Here is a 23,134-nt window from a genome sequence, read left to right as displayed (position 1 = left end):
AGGTAGGCGAAGACATTGCCCCCACACAGGGCGTATGACTGCCCTATCGAGCCGATTCCTGGTGCATCTCTTCCCCATGGTAGGATATATCCTCTCTCCTTGCCAGAGACTCTGTCCATGTCCGCCTACGTTAAAGAGAACTTGGAGAGGGGCTTCATATGGAAGTCTCCCTCCCCGGCTGGAGCCGGGTTCTTCATTGTCAAAAAGAAGGATGGCTCCCTGCGTCCTTGTACCGGGGTCTCAACCAAATCACGGTGAAGAATAAGTATCCGTTGCCACTGATCTCTGAATTGTACGTGGTGCCAAGATTTTTTCCAAACTAGACCTGCGTGGGGTTTACAATCTAATCCAGATTTGCCAGGGTGACGAATGGAAGACTGCATTTAAAACCCGTGATCGACACCATGAATATCTAGTAATGCCATTCGGCCTGTGTAATGCTACCGCGGTCTTCCTGGAGTTTGTTAATGACATTTTCCGTGACATCCTCTAAGTTTATGTTGTGGTCTATCTTGAGGACATCTTTATTTTTTCTCCAGATCCTATAACGCATCAGAGACATGTCCGTCAAGTTTTGCTGCGGTTAAGGGAGAATTGTCTGTATGCCAAGTTGGAGAAGTTTGTGTTTGAAAAAGATGCTCTACCCTTCCTGGGCTACAATGTCTCGAATAGAGGGCGCAGCTTATCCCATCCTGATTTTTATGAACCACAAGAACCTTAACTATCTTCAGACGGCCCAACGGCTGAACCCTCGTCAGGCCAGGTGGTTGCTGTTCTTTACCAGGTTCCAGTTTGAGGTCCATTATCGCCCGGCCGACAAGAATGTGAGGGTCGATGCCTTGTCCAGGTCTTTCGAGACAGAAGACACCATGGGGATTCCACAGAATATTATTGATCCGTCTTGCATTCTCTCTGTCAATCCCCTGCAAGTTGGGGACATTCCTCCAGGGAGGACTTTTCCTGGCTGACAGAGGGAGAATCCTCCACTAGGGACACTCCTCTAGACTGGCAAGACACCCGGGAACCCGTAAGACCCGGGATCTGATTGCCCGTCATTTATGGTGGCCCACGCTGCCCAAGGAGATTATGGACTTTGTTTCTTCCTCCTCAGTGTGTGCAGCTAACAAGGTCGCTCACTCCAGACCTGCTGGCCTGCTCCAGCCATTGCCTATGCACGATGCTCCCTGGCAGCATATAGCTATGGACTTTGTCACTGACCTGCCTCTCTCTGCTGGATGCAGTACTGTCTGGGTGGTGGTGGATCGATTTTCGAAGATGGCCCACTTCATTCCTCTGACCGATCTTCCTTCTGCTCCTCAACTGGCCAAGCTTTTCATCCAACACATCTTCCACCTGCACGGCTTGCAGTTCACCTCAAAGTTCTGGAGAGCCCCCTGCGGACTCATAGGTGTAAAGTTGGACTTTTCCTTGGCCTACCATCCTCAGTCCAATGGTCAGGTCAAGAGGATCAATCAGATCTTGGAGAACTACTTACGCCACTTCATCTCCAAGCAGCATGATGACTGGGTGCAGTTACTCCCGTGGGCTGAATTCTCCTACAATAATCACACCAACGAGTCCACAAGGAATACACCGTTCTTTATCGTCTATGGTCGACACTCACGAATTCCTATCCCGATCCGGTCGACCGCATGAAACGGAAGGCGGACACAAGGAGAAGAGAACCTCCTCAGAATATTCCTGGCACGAAGGTCTGGCTGTCCTCTAGGAATATTCATCTGAGGGTGCCATCATACAAATTTGCTCCCAGGTTCCTCGGACCCTTCAGATTCTGCAGCAGATCAACACTGTCGCCTACAAGCTTCGGCTGCCTCCTACCCTAAATATCCCTGACTCCTTCCATGTCTCTCTCCTGAAATCTGTGGTTCTGAACCGCTTTACCAAGACTCCTAGCCCTGCGGTTGCCTCCAGCGGCCCTTCAGACACCTTCGAGGTTAAGGAGATCTTGGACACCAAGAAAGTGAGAGGAAATACTTTTTATTTGGTGGATTGGAGGGGGTTTGGTCCTGAAGAGAGGTCCTGGGAGCCAGAGGAGAACCTCAATGCTCCTACCCTTCTGAAGAAATTCCTTTCTCGCTCTGGCCCCAAGAGGAGGGGGCATAAGAGGGGGGATACTGTAGCGTCCATGGCCGCGGGGCCGTCCGGTTTACTTACCTCCCGATGCCCAGAGCCTTGGATCTGTGAGCACCAGCGCTCATTTCCGCTCTGGTCCGCTGTGACCCGTAGGGTGCACGCGCACGCTAGTGCCCGCTCTTAAAGGGCCAGTGCGTACACATGAAAACAATCATCATCATCAACTCACATGATGTCCTTGACTATAAGAAGGCCTCTGCCACTTCCAATCCTTGCCCGAGCGTGGTTTGTCATATCCTAGTTTGTATAAGCAAATGGTCTCCTAGTGTGTTCCAGTTCCAGTGTTCCCTGTTCCTGTATCCTGTGCTATCCTGGTCAAGTGCCGTGCTATGCCATGCTGTAGTAGTACTGTGCTGTATCTACACCTGTCCTGCTACTCCACGCCTAACGTCTACCTGCTGCCTAGTCCCAGCCGAGCCTGTCTTGCTACTGTCCGAGCTGCCACAGGTACCCTATACGAACTATAGACTTTGACCTGTGCCCTGTTGGCCAGCTGCCATACTGCCAAGGCGGTACGGCCCAGTGGGTCCACGAACCCTACGTGACAGTGGTGCGATGTATAGTCTAGGTTAGCCTGTACTGTGTGTCATACGGTCATGTTATGTTTGGCGGTTATTATTTACTGCTTAATAGCCTGTGCTGCTTTGCAGTAAATGTTTGTATGATGACGACTGATTGTGAATAAAGCGTTTTCAATCAAAACATGGGCACCAAATTACAGATTCCTTCAAGGATCCAAAATACGGCCATGTGCATGTGACCTTAGTGGGTCTTGAATGCTGTAATCACTTTAAAATATAAATACTACTTTTAAATATCACATATAGAAAAAGGAAAACATTGCTCTTACTTTTGGAATTAAATATCCCTTAAAGGTTACATCTTTGGTTGTTTCATGACCCAAATTTAGAGGAACGACGTCAGAAAACCTCTGGATTTCATGTATTACTGCATTTGTAAAGGGCATTTGTACTCTGTGGAAGTACATTGGCTGTGCAGATCCAATAACTCTTGATATCTCCTCCTGGACTTTTTCTAAATAAAATAAAAAGAATATAATAAAATGCTAAAATGCAACATATTTTTATCAGTACCTGTTTCAGGGAAACCCACAATACAATTTCTCTATTTTACAAACACACCCTAGGTTTAATTCTACCGAGAGAGCGTAACGAAACTGGCTTACCTGGGAGAGACCCAAGCAAACTCTATGCAGATGTTGTCCCTGAAGACATTCCTACTCCCTGATGAGTACATTTTTTATATGGGCTGAGACAAGGAATTCCAAAAAGGTGTGAACCCCAATATTTGGCCGAGAATTGGATTTTAGCTCTTCACTTCTGCAGCCCGTGCCTTAAAGGGATTGTCTAGTTTAGAAAACCCATTTCCATATACCCCATTAGGGATTTCTAAGGTTATAGAGGGGGAGTCATCTGTTCAGGATCTTCATCTCTTGGCCATACTGAAGAGCAGCTACAAATGGCGTCTCTCCCTCTGGAGGACCTGTCCTGTATTACACAGACAACCTGTTGCTATGAATGGGCACTGTGTAATACTTATTTTAGCCAGTGGTAGCGCTGCAGGGAAATTAAATATTTACAGCCAGGCTTACCCACAGATTACAGCTGATCACCGGGGGTCCCAGCACGGAGACACCTTGAGATCAGTTTATTGTCAAGGGTCCCTTCTTGCAAGTAGGGATTGTAGAAATCAGACAACCCCGTTAAGCTGGAGATGTCTACTTGTTTTCAGTTGCTACAGGTCTTGACAAAATGGGAACACTGCTCTATAAGGGAGAAGGTGGCATGCAGTGTCAGACTGGGGTACATTGAACTCACCAGCGGGCCACCCGCTATCCATACAGAACATGTACATGTCCACTTTTCATTTAATCATTGTCCTTGTTGTTCTCATTGTACGCACAAGACATATCCTCAATAAGATCTAATAGGTTATTTGTGAAACATCCCATAAAAAATAGAACCGAAGTGTTAAATATAAAACACCTTGGATACTTGGATATTTTATCATCAGTAGAAGTCCCCAGTGCAGTGTGGTGGAAGTTGTCTCTATTCCAGCAGTAAACAAGTTCCTTACAACTCTTGTCAGATTACCATTGTGGAAATAAGATTGGGGGTTCCCCGCCTCCTGCAAAATAAATTGGTAAACAAAGTGAGCTAGCAGCACCTCATGCTCCATACATATACCATATAAATGTATATAACAAGCCATTTGACAATTTAAAATGACCTCTCGGATGAGCCTCTTTCTTTCACTGGGCTAAGTTTTTGAAACCCTGTGCGATCATCTGTTATCAGTGGGAGTAGATGCTAGATTTACATTTTTCTCCCATAGTCGACACTAAAATGTAGTTCTACATGGCATTCAATAAGAGTGGAGTCATCAGTGGGGGACCCTCATTACAGTGTCCATATGCCCAGATAGGGCATTTGAACAGGATTTATCCAGTTGGGACAACCCCCCTATTAAAAAAAACAACTGGTCACCGAGTACTGAACCAGCATGTACCACTGGGCTATACCAGACTAGACACTATATTATACCAGTAGGTGACCATCTATTGAATGAAATATATTTTACTGGTTTACTATTAATTGAAAATACTAGAATGTACAGATTTAGCGGTGCTAATTTTTATTTATTTCACGGTTTCAGAAGAGGATTTTTTGAGATAAGATAATGAGTATAACATCATACAGAAGGACAAATTCAGCTCTGCTGAATCTGTGCAAACACCAGTAGATGGATCAGTACAACACAGAACAGGGATTGCCCTGTGGTGACAATTTTTTTGTATTATATGCATGGATTCTGTACCTCTTTTTGTCTTACAAGGAATGCATCAATGAAACTTCTCTGATCATTCTCATCCAAGTTCTTCAGATGTTCTACAAATGTTTTTGTAATAAACTCACACTGTTCCTCTACATTTTTCACAATGGTTTTGTGACTTCCGGGAATAAGCCACAGAAACGTGAATATGTTACAAAGCTGACAAAATAAGAATGAGACAAAAATATCAAAACTGGACACAATTTTATTTATCAATTTTATCTATCTCTTTCCTTGCAAGCACCAAAAGATCTGCCTCTATAGGTAATGATACAACTCCAGATCTTCCCAGTGGTAAATCACAGGTGTTCTGAAGTCTGGAAGGATTTTAGTAGTAATCCCTAAATGATCTGCAGGGAAGTGTTAGGCCCAGACAATAAGGGAAATGCCCCTGGTTTTTAGCTCAGTGCGCCGGTTGTCCAAGTGATTGCCATTTCTAATTGCATCCCTATCCTCAGGACTTTATAACATGCGCCTGTGAGATTACCATTCCCCTCGGCTTGGTCTGAAGATGCTCATATACATTAGACAAAACTTGGCCACATCCACCAATTGAAACAGGATCAGTCAACCATAGACTGTGCATGGGGGCCACTTGTCTCTACCCTCAGGGCAGATGTTATGGGAAAGTAGGATCGATCAATGAGGGTCCTTTGCTCAATGGGAGGATGAGGAGATAGGTCTGGCAGTGGCTTATTCCCTTCTGCCCATTGACAAAAACATGCATGAACGACCAAGAGTCCTTGTTTATGTTGGACTTAGGAGAACTAACTAAAAGTTATTTAATGTGTATGGCGACCTCAAGACTTCTAGCTAAGAAAAACCTGAATTGAATACTGTTAAAGGGCTGGTGTGATAGTGGGGTTCATTGGCTAGTGTCACCCACTCAGACAACCTCCTTTATATCTGGGTCACTAGGATTATGTCTAGCTCCCCTATCTTTTCCTTGTATTAACGCCAATCTAACAGATTTGCTGCTACGTAAATGTATACAACTGTGTCGTTTATAATGGCAATATTTATTAATACAAACAGAAATCACTCTTAAATATAAAATACACCAAACTCAGAACACAGTAAATAATCTGTGTAGTATCAGTGTATCCCAATACATATAATAACTTAATATGTATTGAATACACTGACACTACACGTGGCACAATATAAACAAGGTATCACAATCCTAATTTATACCACCACCCACCATCTAAAAACATACATACAAGTTGTGTTACAATACACACACGTTCACCGTTTCTGTCCCACTCCTTAACTATAACTGTCCCTGTACACTAAGGGTTAACAAGTGATATGGAGGATAAAAGGGTAAATCAGGGGAATGGGTTGATGTGTACCAGGGGATATGCAGGTAAATGGTGGGAAAGGGTTAATGTGCGGGTAAACAGGTACCGGGGGATGTGCAGGTAATGTGAGGGTGAACAATGGGACCAGGGGATATAATGTGCAGGCAGGTTGGAAAGGGTTAACCAGGGATGTGTAACAAGGGGACCAGGGGATAATGTGCAGGCAGGTGAGAAGGTGTTAACTAGGGAAGTGTAGGTATAAAGGGTTTGTGCTCGTGCAGGGGGAAGAGTAAGATGGGCCACCAGCTCGTTGTATAGGGGGAGAGAGGAAAAGGATTAAACCAGGGAAATGTGTAGGGTGGAGAGGGTTACGTGTAGCTGCTGCTACACGTGGATACTTAGTGCTCAATGTCCAGGGGAGCGTGCCGGGAGGAGGACGTTGGTGGAGCCGGGAACAGGAGAGGACCATTGGCGGAGCGGTGAGGGAGGCAGGAACAAGTAGGGCGGGAGAGGAGAGGTCGGTGGACCCGGGGAGCAAGAAACAGAGAGAATGAATCGGTGCAGGGCAATTTAAACCTCTCCGGTATGCTCGCTCCTGAGCCAGGCGCAGGCACAATAGTGGCGCTCGTGCCCGGCTCAGATGTGGCGGCATGGTGGTATAAAGTCACCAGCCGACTCCTGAGCACGTGGGGGGAGGGAGGTATGTTAAATGGCTTATCCGGGATCCAAAGATTGCTTTGGAATAATTTATGTGAAACGAAGTAATTTACTAATATACTTTCATTTAAAATTCTGTACTAAATGGTGCAGTTCAAACCTGGTGAATTGTTCCCGGAAGTGCTGGAGCTTTTCTAAAAATGATGATGCTCCGACGAACACAGCCCTTACGTGACTGAGGGCTTGCTTTATGTGGTGTTCATGAACATGACCGCAAGGGGCTGTCAATTGCCTATTTCTTGAGTCCCGAGCAGAGCATCAGCTAGCGCTGTGCTCGGGACTCCAGCACTGCTCCCGACGTCCATATTTGGTCAATTCAGAAGTTTCCTATCGCTGGAGTCCCCGAGCAAAGCATCAGCTGATGCTCTGCCTGCGGACTACAGAACTTCTGCCAACGACACTGTCAATATATAGATGATGACGTCGGTAGCAGTACTGAAGTCCCCGAGCAAAGCATCAGCTGATGCTCTGCTTAGAAACTCCAGCTATAGGAAACCCCTGAAGTCACTGACCATATATGGACAGTGACATCAGCAGCAGTACTGAAGTACCCTGGCAGAGCTTCTGCTGATGATCTGCTCGGGGACTCCAGTACTCCTGCCGACGTCACTGTCCATATATGGACAGTGACTTGGGCAGAAGTACTGGAGTCCCCAGGCAGAGCATCCGCTGATGTTCTGCTCAAGAACTCCATTACTGCTGTTGATGTTACTGTCCTTATATAGATGTTGCCAGAAGTGCTCTAGTCCCCAGGCAGAACATCAGCTGATGCTCTTCTCAGGAATTCCAGCGATAGGCTATGTTACAACCCCTTGCGGTCATGCCATTGATAACACGCAGACACGAACAGGACATGAAGCAAGCCCTAAGTCACGTAGGGCTGTGTCAGAACATCATAATTTTTGGAAAAGCACCAGCACTTCCAGGAACAATTCACGAGGTTTGAACTGCACCATTTAGTACAGAATTTTAAAGGAGTATGTTCGTAAGTTACTTTGTTTCACATAAATATATTATTGCAATGCAATTTTTGGATCCCGGATAACCCCTTTAATCAGTGGGGATTGCACAAGTGCACCACAGGATACATCCCCAATTACCTCGTCGGCCCCCTGCAGAGTATGAAGACAGGAGATCAAAGGCAGTATCTTCTTTCTACCTATATTAATCAAATCAGGACATTGACTAAATTGTCATTGTCGGTTTTGAGTAAGTTCCCACGACCAGGTCTGTTTTTCTACAGACCTGGCTCCTGGGACATCAAGACATATACACACACACACACACACACACACACACACACACACGCTCCCCCTCCATCGCCATTAAAAGAGGACACTTCCCTTTACAAATACTTGAAGAAGAGAACTTATAATGTGGTGACAGAGCCTCTTTAAGTGCCCTATCTCCTACATAAGGAGATGGGCGCTATAATGTAGGTGACAGCAGTGCTTTTTATTTTAAAAAACAATCTATTTTCACCAGGTTATTAGCGATTTTAGCTTTATGCTAATGAGTTTCTCAATGGACAACTGGGCGTGTTTTACTATTGACCAGGTGGGCGTTGTACAGAGGAGTGTATGACACTGACCAATCAGCGTCATGTACTTCTCTCCATTCATTTAGTCAGCGCATAGGGATCCTTTTAGATGGCTATGTGCTGTCTTATACTAACACATTAACGATACTGAAGTGTTGACAGTGAATAGACATTCCACGGAATGTCTATTCACAATCCCGACACTTCATTAAAGTTTCTGTGATAGTTACAGCAGAGCAAGCGTAATCTAGTTGTAACCTGTCATTTACAGCGAGATCTCGCAAGATCACGCTTCCTCTGCTGTAACTACCACAGAAACATTAACGAAGTGCCGGGATTGTGAATAGACATCCCGTGGAATGTCTATTCACTGTCTAAACACTTCAGTATCGATAATGTGTTAGTATAAGACAGCACATAGCGATCTCAAAGGATCCCTATGAGCTGGCTAAATGAATGGAGAGAAGTGTATGACGAGGTTTGGTCACTGATTGGTCAGCGTCATACACTCCTCTGTACAACGCCCACTTGGTCAATAGTAAAACACGCCCAGTTGTCCATTGAGAAACTCATTAGCATAAAGCTAAAATCGCTAATAACCTGGTAAAAATATATTGTGGTTTTTTTTAAATAAAAAGCACTGCTGTCACCTACATTATAGCGCCCATCTCCTTATGTAGGAGATAGGGCACTTATAATGTGGTGACAGAGCCTCTTTAAGATTATTGGTGATTTTTTGGTATTTGGGAAAATGGTCTATAAAGCTTCGTTCACATCTGCGCTAGGTTCCCGTTCCGACGTTTCGTCTGAGCTTTGCGTCGGAATTTCAATGGTGATGGATCCGGTGACAATGGTTCAGTTTGTCTCCGTTGTGCAAGGGTTCCATCCTCTTGACGGAATCAATAGCGTAATCGACTACGCTATGGATTCCGTCAAAACGACGGAACACTTACACAACGGAGACAAACGGAAACCATTGGCACCGGATCCATCACCATTGAAATCAATGGTGATGGAAACGGAAACCTTCGGTTGCAGTTTGGTGTCAATCAGGTTCCCGATCCGACGGAAAGCTCCAACGAAACGTCGAAACGGGACCCTAGTGCATATGTGAACGATCTAATCTTTCTATTTTTTAAGGCTTTATAAATAGGTCTACATATTCTATATCTTACACTACCGAACTTCACAACTTCCTTCACAAGGTTACTCCAAAATTTGCTTATACATTTACGGAGTTGTATTTCTTGCATATATGATAATGGAGGCTCAAGTTTTGAATTTGTCCATCAGTAAACTGTATGCAAAACATTTCAGATTATTTAATCTGTAGTGTTTGATTTGGACAGTGATGAATCAACTGACCACAGGGTCCAGCTGTTAGGAGTCCAGGTGATAAACTAGGGGCAAGGGCTGTGGTCATAATGAAACTTGCACAACACTATTTGAAATACATTTTCCTGACTTTAGCTGTAAACTTTTTCTTCATCTCATATGTATAGCATGTATCATCAATAAGAAAACAAGGGTGAAGAGATGTACAGTATAGGTAGTCAATGATATTACCGAAACCATCGGCATTCCTGCCAGTCTCACGGTCTCATTGATTAGGCTCAATAGTCTCCTAAATTGGGGATCATCATAGTTCATTCGATGCCCGAGTAAAATTGATACAATTATATTTGCCACTGCAGCATTTAAGATCTTAATGTTGTCAAACGGTTTTCCTAAAGGAAATAATAATGAACAAAATTTAGCATTATGAAACATGTGACTTATGACATCACTCAGATACATTACAAGAGTCACCCAACACTCAAAATACACAACAGGAATCTTTATGTCAACAGTTAGAGTAACATGCATTGATATTCTACTGTATGGATGACCATGAACCATTCATTGAAAACAATGAGAAACGTATAAATGTATGGGTTGGCATGATGCGACTGTGAATGTATTTTTTTTATTTTTTTGGATACTGCTTGGAAAATGACCTACTAAGGGTATGTTCACACGCTGAGCCAAAAACGTCTGAAAATACGGAGCTGTTTTCAAGGGAAAACAGCACCTGATTTTCAGACATTTTTGAGCAACTCACGTATTTCGCTGCGTTTTTCGCGCCGTTTTCGCGGCGTTTTCGCGCCATTTTTTCGGCCGTTTCTGGAGCTGTTTTCAATAGTCTATGAGAAAACGGCTCCAAAAACGTCCCAAGAAGTGTCCTGCACTTCTTTTGACGAGGCTGTAATTTTATGCGTCGTCTTTTGACAGCTGTCAAACGACGAAGCGTAAATAACAGGTTGTCTGCACAGTACGTCGGCAAACCCATTCAAATGAATGGGCAGATGTTTGCCGACGTATTGGAGCCGTATTTTCAGATGTAAAACGAGGCATAATACGCCTCGTTTACGTCTGAAAATAGGTCGTGTGAACCCAGCCTGAGACTTCTTTTCTGGTTGTTTTGGTGAAGTTTTTTTTAAAAAAAATCTTTATGTATGGAAATGTGTTATATTATTTTTTCCATTGTCAAGCACCATGTTGTTGTGTTTTTATTTAAGAAAGGGAGTGGGTAAGATTAAGAAGTAGGAACATTTGGAAGCTTGACCAACTCTACAATACCCTAGTTAAGCTTACTTTAAATTGTACCTGTAATGATGGTATCCAACGCTAGAATTTTAAAAAGTGACAGCAAGAAAGTCAGTAAGCTGCATGCCTAGGCAAACTGTCATGTCCATGGCCGTGGGCCGTCAGGCTCACTCACCTCCTGACGGCCGCAGCCGTGGGTCTGCGAGCGCTGGTCCCAGTCTCCTCCTCAGGAGACGCCATCGCTCACTACCGCTCACCTCGGCCGGGTCCCGTAGGGTGCGCGTTCATGTTCGTGCCCGCTCTTAAAGGGGCAGCGCGCGCACCGGACTTTTAAAATTTTACAATTAACCCATAAGTACCCTGGAATAAGAAAGGCCCAGCCCCTTTCTTCCATGCCTGAACATTGTTTGTCGTATCCTAGTTTGTCTATGCAAATGATCTCCTAGTGTTTTCCAGTTCCCAGTGTTCCACGTACCTGTAACCTGTATCCCGTACTGTCCTAGTCAAGTGCCGTGCTGTGCTGTAGTCGTATTCCACGTCTGTCCTGCTACTCTACGCCTGACATCTACCTGCTGCCTAGTCCCAGCCGAGCCTGCCTTGCTACTGTCGGAGCAGCCACAGGTACATTATACAAACTATAGACTGTGACCTGCGCCCTGTCGGCCATCTGCCATACTGTCAAGGCGGTACGGCCCAGTGGGTCCACGAATCCAACGTGACACAAACACATTACGCCGGAAGCTTCTGGTGAGAGATGCAGTCAACACAGTCATGTTAGGTACATTTTAAAGCTGGGTCTGATCGTCTGGGGTATGAATAACTGTAGAGGTAAGGTCTGAGCTCTAAATTAATTTAGGGGTCTGGGCTGGGTGTCTAAATTTGTTTTGCAACAGAGGATGAGGATGGGCTGCAAAAGCGAGGGGCCAAAGAAGTCTAAGCAGCAAACTGTAGTCGTTGGGAGAAGTCTTTATGGTATTCTGGGCCCGATCAAAAAGAAAAGGAAAATGAACACCTCCCATAAGAGAAAACGTCACCTGTGGGTCACTGGACTTAATAGTTATTTATTCTATCTGTGTATGATCAGCATTGTACCCACTTGTATTGTCTGCAGCAAGATAATACTCTGCAGGCCACCTATTTAGAACCAGTGTCTGACTGCTATATTACATAGTACATTCGAAAAAAGACACATGTCCTTCAAGTTCAAACAAGGGATGGAAGAAAGGGAAGGGGTGGGAGAATTTATAGAACTTTGTTTTTTACCCTTTTGGTCGAGAGCAAGGTTTAAAAAAAAAACTAAAAAACGAAAAATAATATTGTCGCTGTATGGCGGGACTATTGCCATTTATATAGTAGAAGTAGTAGCGCACACCGGTCTCTGATTGTATAACCAGGTGTTTGTGTTCCTCTTTATTTTTCTCTCGTGTATTGATGGTGTGGCTTACATATTTAAGGGAGAGGTGAGACAAAACAAAGAAAAATTTGCCGTGGCACGCGTAGCTTTATTTTATCCCATAGACTTCAATCCTGGATTCGCCCCTGTGGGAGGTTGATGTGGATGAAGAAAAGAGGAGGGGAGAGGAGGGTTTACACAAGACAGTTTGGTGCAATTTCAGTTTTTTCTACACAAAGTCAGGATGGGATCTTGAAAGGAGAAAAAGGATTAAAAGGGAAGACTTTATTTCTGCTCTTTTGTGTCTACTCCTTTATTTAGCTGAAACAGATGTACTAAAAATGGCAATGTGTGAATCTGAAAGGGGTGTATTTGGCCCCAAAAAAAACAATAATTTTTTAGTTGTCCCAGAATCCTCGGACAATAAGTATATCATACCTTTAAAAGCAGCTAACACATTAGTTAAGTGGACACATTCATCAATAATTTTTTCTTCAATTGTACTTTTTCCCATGCCGAAATCACGTAAGGTGCTTATTGTAAATCTTCTCATTGTCTTCCAATTTTCCCCATGTGAAAATAGCAGTCCTGAAATATGTCAAAAATCATAACCTCTGTAGAGTAAATATATTTCATAAATATATTAAACATTTTGAATATATAATATTTTTTACCGTAGGTAGGCGAGCAAACTTTAAACTCCGCTCAACTATACAGGAATATTATCCTCACTGTTTTGCATATTTTTCCCAGGGAACATTAATCTAAAGACTACCTACCAGTTGGATCTCAGCAAGGAGAGTCAGTACCTCCCCAGAGTTGATTCACAATTACAGAGGCTCTGTCAGCAGATTATAAAATCCATATCTCCTATTTAATGTGATCGGCGCTGCAATGTAGATAACAGTAAAGTTTGTTTTTTTGAAAAACAATAATTTTTGCCCAAGTTATGAACAATTTTAGATTTATGCAAATGAGCTTTTCAATAGACAACTGGGCGCGTTTTCTCGTTTTACCAACTGGGCGTTGTGAATAGAAGTGTATGACACGGACCATTCAGCATCATACATTTCTCATCGTTCCTGGGTAAGGGTCTGTGTGTGGCACTATCTCCAGGGGGTCTGTGTGTGGCAGTATCTCCAGGGGGCTGTGTGTGGCAATATCTAAATGAGGGTGTGTGTGATGCGGTCTACAGGGGCGGTGTGTGATGCTACCTACAGGGGGTCTGTGTGGCGCTATCTACAGGGGTCATGTGGCACTATCTACAGGGGGTCTGTGTGGCGCTATCTATAGGGACAGTGTAATGAGGGATTCTTGTATTGATGCCTATAATTGGTGTATATAACGGTCTATTTTACTGGTGGACTTGTAATATTATAGTATTTAAAAAAGTAATTAAAACCAATTTAAAATAAGTTTTCTTATTCTATTATTTAGTCGTAATATTAGCGTTTACTGGGGGTATTAGGTCATCGGATCGCTCACCATCGATGGAGACATGCCCTGCTCCTTAACTGCCCCGCTCAGGAGCTGCCAAGACTTAGAGGGAACATTGCTTATGAAGCACAAAAGTTACAAAACTTTACATAACTTAATAATACGTAAAAATAAACTATAGCACTAGCTTATGTAGACGTCACCCAACAACAGTTATGATCCAGTATTAAACTAGTCTCTGACAAATCGATAGAGGTCACAAAGATTCCATTTGCAACCTTGACCTGGTATCTGGAGCCCCCACAATCCCCCCTTTCATACGTGACTGCAAATAAATCCCTACGGTGATTCAGCTCACGAAACCAAGTTGTGAGGTTCTTGTTTAAATTTGATAATGGAGGCGAAGATACAATCCAACATCAAGGGAGCAGTCAGGTGCGGTTATCAGCTGCTCGATGACCATAAGTTACATATATCGGTCAAATAAAGACTGAGTGTACCACCACCACCCTCACCACCACATATAGGTGGCGTTGTTGCCGGTCCTAACTGGCAGCCTCAACAATCCATTTGACCTCAAGAAATGGAATGATACTATGCTTTACTCTTCACCACCAGGAAAAAATGTTAGATCTGTTATCACTATTAGGGTATGTTCACACGGCAGCCTCCGTTACGGCTGAAATTACGGTGCTGTTTTCAGGAGAAAACCGCTCCATAATTTCAGCCGTAATGGCATGTGCAGGCGCCTTCCGCTGCCTCCATTACGGACGTAATTGGAGCTGTTTTTCCCATGGAGTCCATGGAAAACGGCTCCATTTACGTCTTCTTTGACGTGGGCGTCTTTTTTACGCGCCGCCTTTTGACAGCGACAGCGGCGCGTAAAAAAATAAATAAATGACCTTCGGCAGAGAACATCATTCAAATGAATGGGCAGATGTTTGGCAATGCTTTTGAGCCGCATTTTCTGACATAATTCGGGGCTAAAACGCCCGAATTACGTCCGTAAATAGTGTGTGTGTGAACCCAGCCTTAGTACCATTGCTGACAACTGCCCTGTCCAAAGAGAGGAAAGGCGGGCGAAGGTTTCAATGCGGAACCCACACACTCCCGGCAAAGACATCGAAACGCTCCTGAGACGGTTCCGCACAATGTTGAGGGAACCCACCCACATCCTGAACGGACTCGGCTTCTGGACTGGCAAGTGGTTGGTAATCGTCCGACTGAACAAAGACTCAAGCTCGGAAGACGGCCTCCAGCACCTGCCCCAGTCTTTCTTGTTGATCTGAAGGAGATGCAGCAAGAAGGGTCACTCGATGAAGGACTGCAAGGAGGATGCCGGAGGATGCTTGCAGGAACTGCCGGGTAACAGGACAAGAGACTAAAGACTGCCCGAAACAGACCATGTGCAACCTCTGCTGACAAGCAGCCCACTTCTACAAGGACTGCCCGAAGAGGGAGCGATCCTGGGAATCTGTAGGAGCGAAAGCTCTTGACAGAGGGAACCCCGTCCCAGCCAAAGCTCCAGCAGCGCAGAAGACTGGGAAGTAGAAGGATGGTAACCGAAGCATCCTTGCAGGATGTTGGGGAACGGCTCTGTGAACTATTCATGGAGCCGGCCCAATGGCTCACTTCATTCTCAGATTGACTTTGTGTTCCCGGGCAGTCAAGCAGCATGTGCACTCTATGGTCCCCTGCTTCTTCTCTGACCACAGGGCCATTCTCTTCCAGGCTGCCATCGGCCATTGTTTTCCTCCTGGCCCTGGCTCTCGGAAGCTGAATTGCGCCCTGCTGAAAAGACAAGGAGTACTGTCAGGACTTAGGGACGCCTATATTGTTTGACGGAATGACCACATTTTCTTTAACAAAACCTGTGACTGGTGGGAATATGTTAACGTTGAATTTTGCTGTTTCTTTCCGGCAAAAAGTCGTCAACAGGCGTGCGAGAGGAAGAGAGACTTCAGAGAGATGCAGAGTCAGCTGTGATCCCTGCAAGACCTCCATCAATGTGGTTGGGACGTCAGGAAGAAGCTGGAGGAGGCCAAAAACGGCCTGAAAATGGCACTTTGAGGAGGAATCCAAGTGAATTGTCTTTCATTCCAAGGTGGAAAACCTGGAGAAGTGTGTGAAATGTAACTCGTTCTTTTTCAGGAAACACCATGCCGGCCACACGACCCTGTAGGAACTCCGAGATGAGACCGGAAACATGCATTCTGGGAAGAAGGAAGTAATGGGAGTCGTCACAGACTACTGCCGAAGCCTCTACTTCACGAAGACCACTGACCTTGAAGCTACCGATAAATTCCTGTCAGGTATCACTAACCATCTTGATCCTGCAGGTACGGAGGCTATGGATGTCCCTCTGACGGTGGATGAGCTGCTCTCTGCCACTAAATCCTTCAGACCTGGCAGGACCCTGGGCAGTGACTGTCTCCTAGCAGAGCTCTATGTAGCACTGGAGGACCTGATATGTCCAGACCTGCTGGAGCTCTATGGGGAGATGGTGGTGGAGGGCAGAATGCCGCCATCATTGAGGGAAGGCATGATCACGATCTTGTATAAGCAGAAGGGGGAGAGATGTGACCTGAAAAACTGGCTTCCCATCTCTCTCCTGAACGTGGACTACAAGATCCTCACTAAAGTATTGGCTAGCAGACTGACGGCTGTCATCGGACAGATCATCGGATCGGACCAAACCTGCAGCATCCCTGGCCGTAGGGTGGCCGACAGTCTTGCACTCGTGGGAGACACGGTGCATTACATGCAAAGCCGCCATACACACACGGCCCTGCTCAGTCTTGATCAGGAGAAGGATTTTGACAGGGTCTCTCACAAATTCATGGGCAAGGCTCTGCGTAGGCTGGGGTCAACTGCGGGAAGTCAGAAGCTCTTCGGGAACTGGCACCTGTCCTCTTCTGCCCCCTTCACATTTACCATCTATACGGACTTAATCAAAATTCTGTGAGTCTGGTTCAGGAAGGAAGGTGCAGCCCTAAAGTCGTGGGAAGAACGCTTGGCCAAAGTCAATCAGAGAATCGGACTGTGGAGCCTCAGACAACTTACTATTGAGGGCAAAGCACTGGTCCTGCGTAACAAAGTCTTGCCCATGCTACAATACACTGCACAGGCATGGCCCCCTTTTGCCACTGTCTCGACGAGCATTACCAGGACTGTGTCCATTTTCGAACCGCAGATGAAGCAAAACAGAGTAAAGTGAACTGTTATGTACAAGGATCCCCGCAAAGGTGGGAAGGGTATACCGGACATCCCCACTCTGCTGCGGATTGCCTTTGTATGTGACTGTGTTCGCAGGACTCTAAGGACAACAAACATCTCTGCGGGCAAGGCCATGTCCTGTTTCTTCCTCCTTCCCTTCTGGCGAGGTTTTGGCTGGGACAAGTGGGACAGCTCCTTCCCTTACAACTGGCACGCTCCCTGGTTCTATGGAGATGTCCAGTTTGTGAGGGAGCATCAACTGGAGGGTCTTAAGTCCGACTTGTGGAAACCTAAGACGATCCATTTCTGCAGAATTTGCCACTCCGATGTCTTCGGCTCAACACTTTTCCAACATTTCCACACCTATAAACGAAAATAAAATTATCATGGTGCCACATACTGTGCCCCTAAATATAATAGCACCAAACACTGCGTGCCTGAATATAATAATACCATACACTGTAAAATACCACATACACACAGCCCCCTGTATAGATTACACATCCCCCTATAGGTAGCACCCCCCCGTAGAGAGCGTTACTCACAGCCCCCTATAGATCGTGCCATACAGCCCTCCCCTCTTGTAAATAGCGCCACAGAGCCCCCCTGTAAAGGAGCGCCGCACACACATATCACTGTGGATGGCACCACACAGCCCCCCCTTGCACATAGTGGCACGCAGCCCTCCCCCTTGTACATAGTGGCACGCAGCGCTCCCCCCTTGTACATAGTGGCAAGCAGCGCTCCCCCCTTGTACATAGTGGCATGCAACGCTCCCCCCTTGTACATAGTGGCATGCAGCGCTCCACCCTTGTACATAGTGGCACACAGCGCTCCCCCCTTGTACATAGTGCACGCAGCGCTACCCCCTTTGTACATAGTGCACGCAGCGCTCCCCCTTTGTACATAGTGCACGCAGCGCTCCCCTCCCCCTTGTATATAGGCCCACACAGCGCTCCCCTCCCCCTTGTATATAGGCCCACACAGCGCTCCCCCTCCCCCTTGTATATAGGCCCACACAGCGCTCCCCTTTGTATATAGGCCCACACAGCGCTCCCCTCCCCCTTGTATATAGGCCCACACAGCGCTCCCCTCCCCCTTGTATATAGGCCCACACAGCGCTCCCCTCCCCTTGTATATAGGCCCACACAGCGCTCCCCCTTGTATATAGGCCCACACAGCGCTCCCCCTTGTATATAGGCCCACACAGCGCTCCCCTCCCCCTTGTATATAGGCCCACACAGCGCTCCCTTCCCCCTTGTATATAGGCCCACACAGCGCTCCCCTCCCCCTTGTATATAGGCCCACACAGCGCTCCCCTCCCCCTTGTATATAGGGCCAAGCAGCACTCCCCCTTGTATATAGTGCAACAGAGCACTCCCTCCCCCCTCCTTGAATATATACACAGCGCTACCCCCACATAAAAAAAAATATATATATATTTTACTTACCTTGCCCCGTGGCGGCCGCTCCAGCTGGACACATGTGAATCCTCCGGACTAGACACATTGCCAGACTGGCGTGATGCAGTACCTCATCACGTTGGCCTGCGCAGGGAGTCTCCCAGCGCCTTATAGGCTGCAGGCCTAACATGGCCTGCAGCCTATAATATTCATTTGTATCTGAGTCCTGAGGACTCAGATACAAATGAATGTTGCTGCCGCTAGCACCAGGGCCCCCTCCGGTGCTAGTGACACCACTGGACAGGAGGGGGCCCGTGCGATTCGGGCAGCCGCCCGAACCGCCCTAATGATCCGCCACTGGTGGAAAGGCAGCTGCAGAGTCGCCGTTCCCGGGCGCTTCTGAAACACAAGCAGGGGAAGGGAGCCAGCGCAGCGCCCCTTTCTATCTGCTGGAGTGATGCGCCCTGTGCAAAGGCACAGGTCACACACCCCAAAGGCTGGCCCTGGTTACAAGGACACTGGGCATCTTAAAAGGCAGCAATTGAAAAAAAATGGCATGGCTAGCAATGTGGGGTAAGATGAGCCAGGGACCAACTGCAACTGTTGTACCCAGGAGCTTGGCATTAGTTTTCTGGAGAATTTACATAACGTAGGAAAGTTAACCCCTTAAGGACGCAGCCTTGTTTTGGCCTTAAGGCTCAGAGCCCATTTTTCAAATCTGACATATTTCACTTTATGTGATAATAACGTCGGAATGCTTAAACCTATCCAAGCGATTCTGAGATTGTTTTCTTGTGACACATTGGGCTTCATGTTCGTGGTAAAATTTGGTCGATATATTCAGTCTTTATTGGTGAAAAATTGCAAAGTTTAGAGAAAATTTTGAAAAAAAATATCATTTTTGTGAATTTAAATGCATCTGCTTGTAAAACAGACGGTTATACCACACAAAATAGTTACTAGTTCACATTTCCCATATGTCTACTTTAGATTGGCATCGTTTTTTGAACATTCTTTTATTTTTCTTGGACGTTACAAGGCTTAGAACATAAACAGCAATTTCTCATATTTTTAAGAAAATTTGAAAAGCCTTTTTTTTTAAGATACCTGTTCAGTTCTGAAGTGGCTTTGAGGGGCCTATGTATTAGAAATCCCCATAAAACACCCCATTTTAAAAACTAGACCCCTAAAAGTATTCAAAACAGCATTTAGAAAGTTTTTTTTAACCCTTCAGGCATTTCACAGGAATTAAAGCAAAGTGGAGGTGAAATTTGCTAATTTAATTTTTCTTGCTGAATTTAAATTTTATGAAAACATTTTCTGTAACACAGAAGGTTTTACCAGAGAAATACTACCAAATATCTATTGTCCAGATTCTGCAGTTTTTAGGAATGTCGCACATGTGGCTCTAGTGCGCTCGTGGACTAAAACACAAGCCCTAGAAGCAAAGAAGCACCTAGTGCATTTTGAGGCCTCTTTTTTATTAGAATATATTTTAGGCAGCATGCCAGGTTTGAAGAGGTGTTGAGGTGCCAAAACAGTAGGAATCCCCCAATAGTGATCACATTTTGGAAACTACACCCCTCAAGGAATTCATTGATGGTTGTTATCATTTTGACCACACCGTTTTTTCACAGTACCTATTTGAATTGGGCTGTGAAATTTAAAAAAAGTCATTTTTGCCAATAAGATGTCATTTTTGATCAAAATTTCTTATTCTCACAGGGAACAAAATACCCTATTTTGTTGCCCAATTTGTCCTTAGTGCGGCAATACCCCATTTGTGGTGATAAACTGCCGTTTGGGTCCATGGCAGGGCTCAGAAGGAAAGGACCACCATTTGGCCTACTGGTGCTTTTCTGGTGCTAAGTCATGTATGCAGTAGCCCCTGAGGTACCAGTACAGTTGAAACCCCCGAGAATTGACGCCATTTTAAAAAAAACTACACCCCTTAAGACATTCATCTAGAGGTGTAGTGAGCATTTTGACCCCACAGGTACGGTGTAAAAGATAATGCGCAGCAGATGGTGCAGAGTGAGATTTGCAATTATATATATATATATATATATATATATATATGCCATGTCAGTACCGATATAGTGTGCCCAGCATGTGCCACCAGAGATATACACCCCATAAACTGTAATGTGGGTTCTCCCGGGTACGGCAATACCCTACATGCGGCTGTTATCAGCTGCCTGGGCACACGGCAGGGCTCAGAAGGGAAAGATGAGGGGGATAAGCTGTGCGGAGTGCATCAGGATAAATTAAAAATCAAGGGATGTATGATAAATTCGAAAACAATCTTTCATACAGAGCCCTGGATTTTCGGGACACGTGTCGCATTGGTATGTTGTGTCCTTCCTTATCCCCCTCTTATAGCAGACTCTGCACCTCTTTTGACTTTTTCCCTTCTTGCCAGCTTGGGGAACTTCTCCTGGAAAGTGTTGCCCTGGTACGATTCGTGTGGCCTCGCTTCCAGAAGTACTGGGTGCTCCCTCTTCTTGGTCCCTAAATATTAGGTTCTTGATAACCACCTCTTGAAATTCCAGGAAAGTTCCCCTCTGGCCTGCACATCGACGTAGCACGTATGCATTGTACAATGCCATCTGTATGATGTGCAAGGCCAGCTTCTTATACCACACCCTCGATTTCCGCATGGCGCTGTATGGCTTCAGGATTTGATCTGACAAGTCCAACCCTCCCATGTACCTATTGTAGTCCAGGATGCAGTCTGGTTTGGGGGTCTCTGTACTGGTACATGGGTACTGGTGTGGCCATGTATTGTTGTCAATACAAGGACATCTCTCTTGTCTTGTACTTGACACACAATATGTTGCTGCTAGAATGTGCCCTGCTCTCACCCCTTCTTGTTTGCCCAAGAGTCTTAGGGAGACCTCTCAGATTTTTTTTCTAGCAGTGCCGCATGTCACAGTACTTCTGGAAGCGAGGCACTTGAAGAGTGGGACGCTGGTATAAAAATTATCCAGGTAGAGGTGGTAACCCTGGTCCAGCAGTGGGTGCACCAAATCCCACACAATTTATGCATTAACTCCCAGTAAGGGGGGGCATTCTGGGGGCTGAATACTGCTGTCCTTCCCTTCATATATCCTAAATTTGTAGGTATACCCTGATGCACTCTCGCACAGCTTATACATCTTTACGCCATACCTTGCCCTCTTACTCGGCAGGTAATGGCGGAATTGAAGCCTCCCTTTAAAATGTACCAGGGACTCATCAATAGAAATACACTTCTCGGGGGTGTATGCTTGGGTAAACCAGGCACTGAAATGGTCTAATAGGGGTCTCAGTTTGTACAAACAGTCAAAACTGGGGTCATCTCGGGGTGGGCACTGCTCATTATCCGTATAATGTAAAAAGCAAAGTATTGCCTCATAACGCATCCTGGACATGGCCATACGGTACATCGGGGTGTGGTATAAGAGGTCCATGCTCCAGTAGGTCCTAATGGACGGCTTTTTCAGAAGCACCATGTTCAAGTGAAGTCCCCAGAACTTGGCCAACACTGCTGCATCTACAGGGGTCCACCTGTGGGATTGGGCATAAAATGATGTGGGGTTCTTAGTAATATACTGTTGGGCATATAAATTAGTCTGGGAGACCATAAGATCTATAAAGTCATCAGTAAAGAAGAACTTGAAAAAGTCAATTTCACTGAGCCTTGCTGTATTAAATTTTATCCCTGAGCTGCTTGTGTACTCTGGGATTTGGGGCTCATAAATGTCTGGTGTGGGGGTCCAAATGGGGTCACTTCGCTCGGGGGCTTGAACTGCGGCGGGGTCATCTCGCTCAGGGGCTTCAACTGTGGTGGTGGTCCTGGGGCATCTCCTACGGGGTTCCTCTTTTTCATCACTGGATGAGGAGGTGGATAAATAAAATGGAGTCTCACCATCCGACGACTGTCGGAGGCAAGAAATGAATATGCCTCTTCGGCACTAAATGTCCGTTGGGACATGTTTGACTGCTTCCCTAACTAGGAACAATAGGCTGCTATCTAAACCAGCCCAAAAAATTGGTGTTTTTATAGAACGAGTGGGCTTCCCTGAGACTAAACCTAACTAGGGCGAGGGTTCCTGACACTAAACCTAACTAGATTTTATTTGAACTTCCATGAGACTAAATCTAACTACGGCGACTATTCCCTGACACTAAACCTAACTAGATTATTCCGAGCTTCCCCAACACTAAACCGATCTAGATTATTCCGAGCTTCCCTGATGCTAAACCTAACTACGGTGATGGACCCCTAACGCTAGATCTAACTACGGTGACGGATTCCTTACGCTAAATTCCCTGACGCTATACCTAACTACACTTTTTGACGGTTCATTGACACTAACTAACCCTAATACTAAACTAACCAGTTAAATTGTTTAAATGAACTGGTTTTTTTTTTTTTTAATTTTTATATATTTTTTTGTTTTATAAAGAAAAAAAAGAAAAAAATAATAATCCCCAGGCACCAAGAAATTGGTCCTGAAGACTAAGAAGTGGTCAGTGGTAGGAGATC

The 23,134-nt window shown here is 45.4% G+C and overlaps 1 protein-coding gene across 4 annotated transcripts in view; it reads right to left on the bottom strand.

Moving 5' to 3' along the window:
• Nucleotides 1-23,134, bottom strand: part of LOC142759066 (cytochrome P450 2K1-like) — a 37,592-nt gene that overhangs the window by 5,566 nt on the left and 8,892 nt on the right. For 2 of the 4 annotated variants that reach the window (XM_075860902.1, XM_075860905.1), the window contains 5 exons: nt 12,986-13,135; nt 10,135-10,295; nt 4,993-5,166; nt 4,161-4,302; nt 3,005-3,189 (listed from right to left, as the gene is read on the bottom strand). In XM_075860902.1, the coding sequence (XP_075717017.1) occupies nt 3,005-3,189; nt 4,161-4,302; nt 4,993-5,166; nt 10,135-10,295; nt 12,986-13,135 (812 nt within the window). The remainder of the gene's footprint in view (nt 1-3,004; nt 3,190-4,160; nt 4,303-4,992; nt 5,167-10,134; nt 10,296-12,985; nt 13,136-23,134) is intronic. The other 2 variants (XM_075860904.1, XM_075860903.1) reach the window with 2 other exon arrangements.

This window comes from Rhinoderma darwinii, chromosome 4 (assembly GCF_050947455.1).
Source record: "Rhinoderma darwinii isolate aRhiDar2 chromosome 4, aRhiDar2.hap1, whole genome shotgun sequence".
NCBI classification, from domain to species: domain Eukaryota; kingdom Metazoa; phylum Chordata; class Amphibia; order Anura; family Rhinodermatidae; genus Rhinoderma; species Rhinoderma darwinii.
Note: the sequence above shows the minus strand (reverse complement) of the source record. Positions and strands in the feature narration are given on the sequence as shown.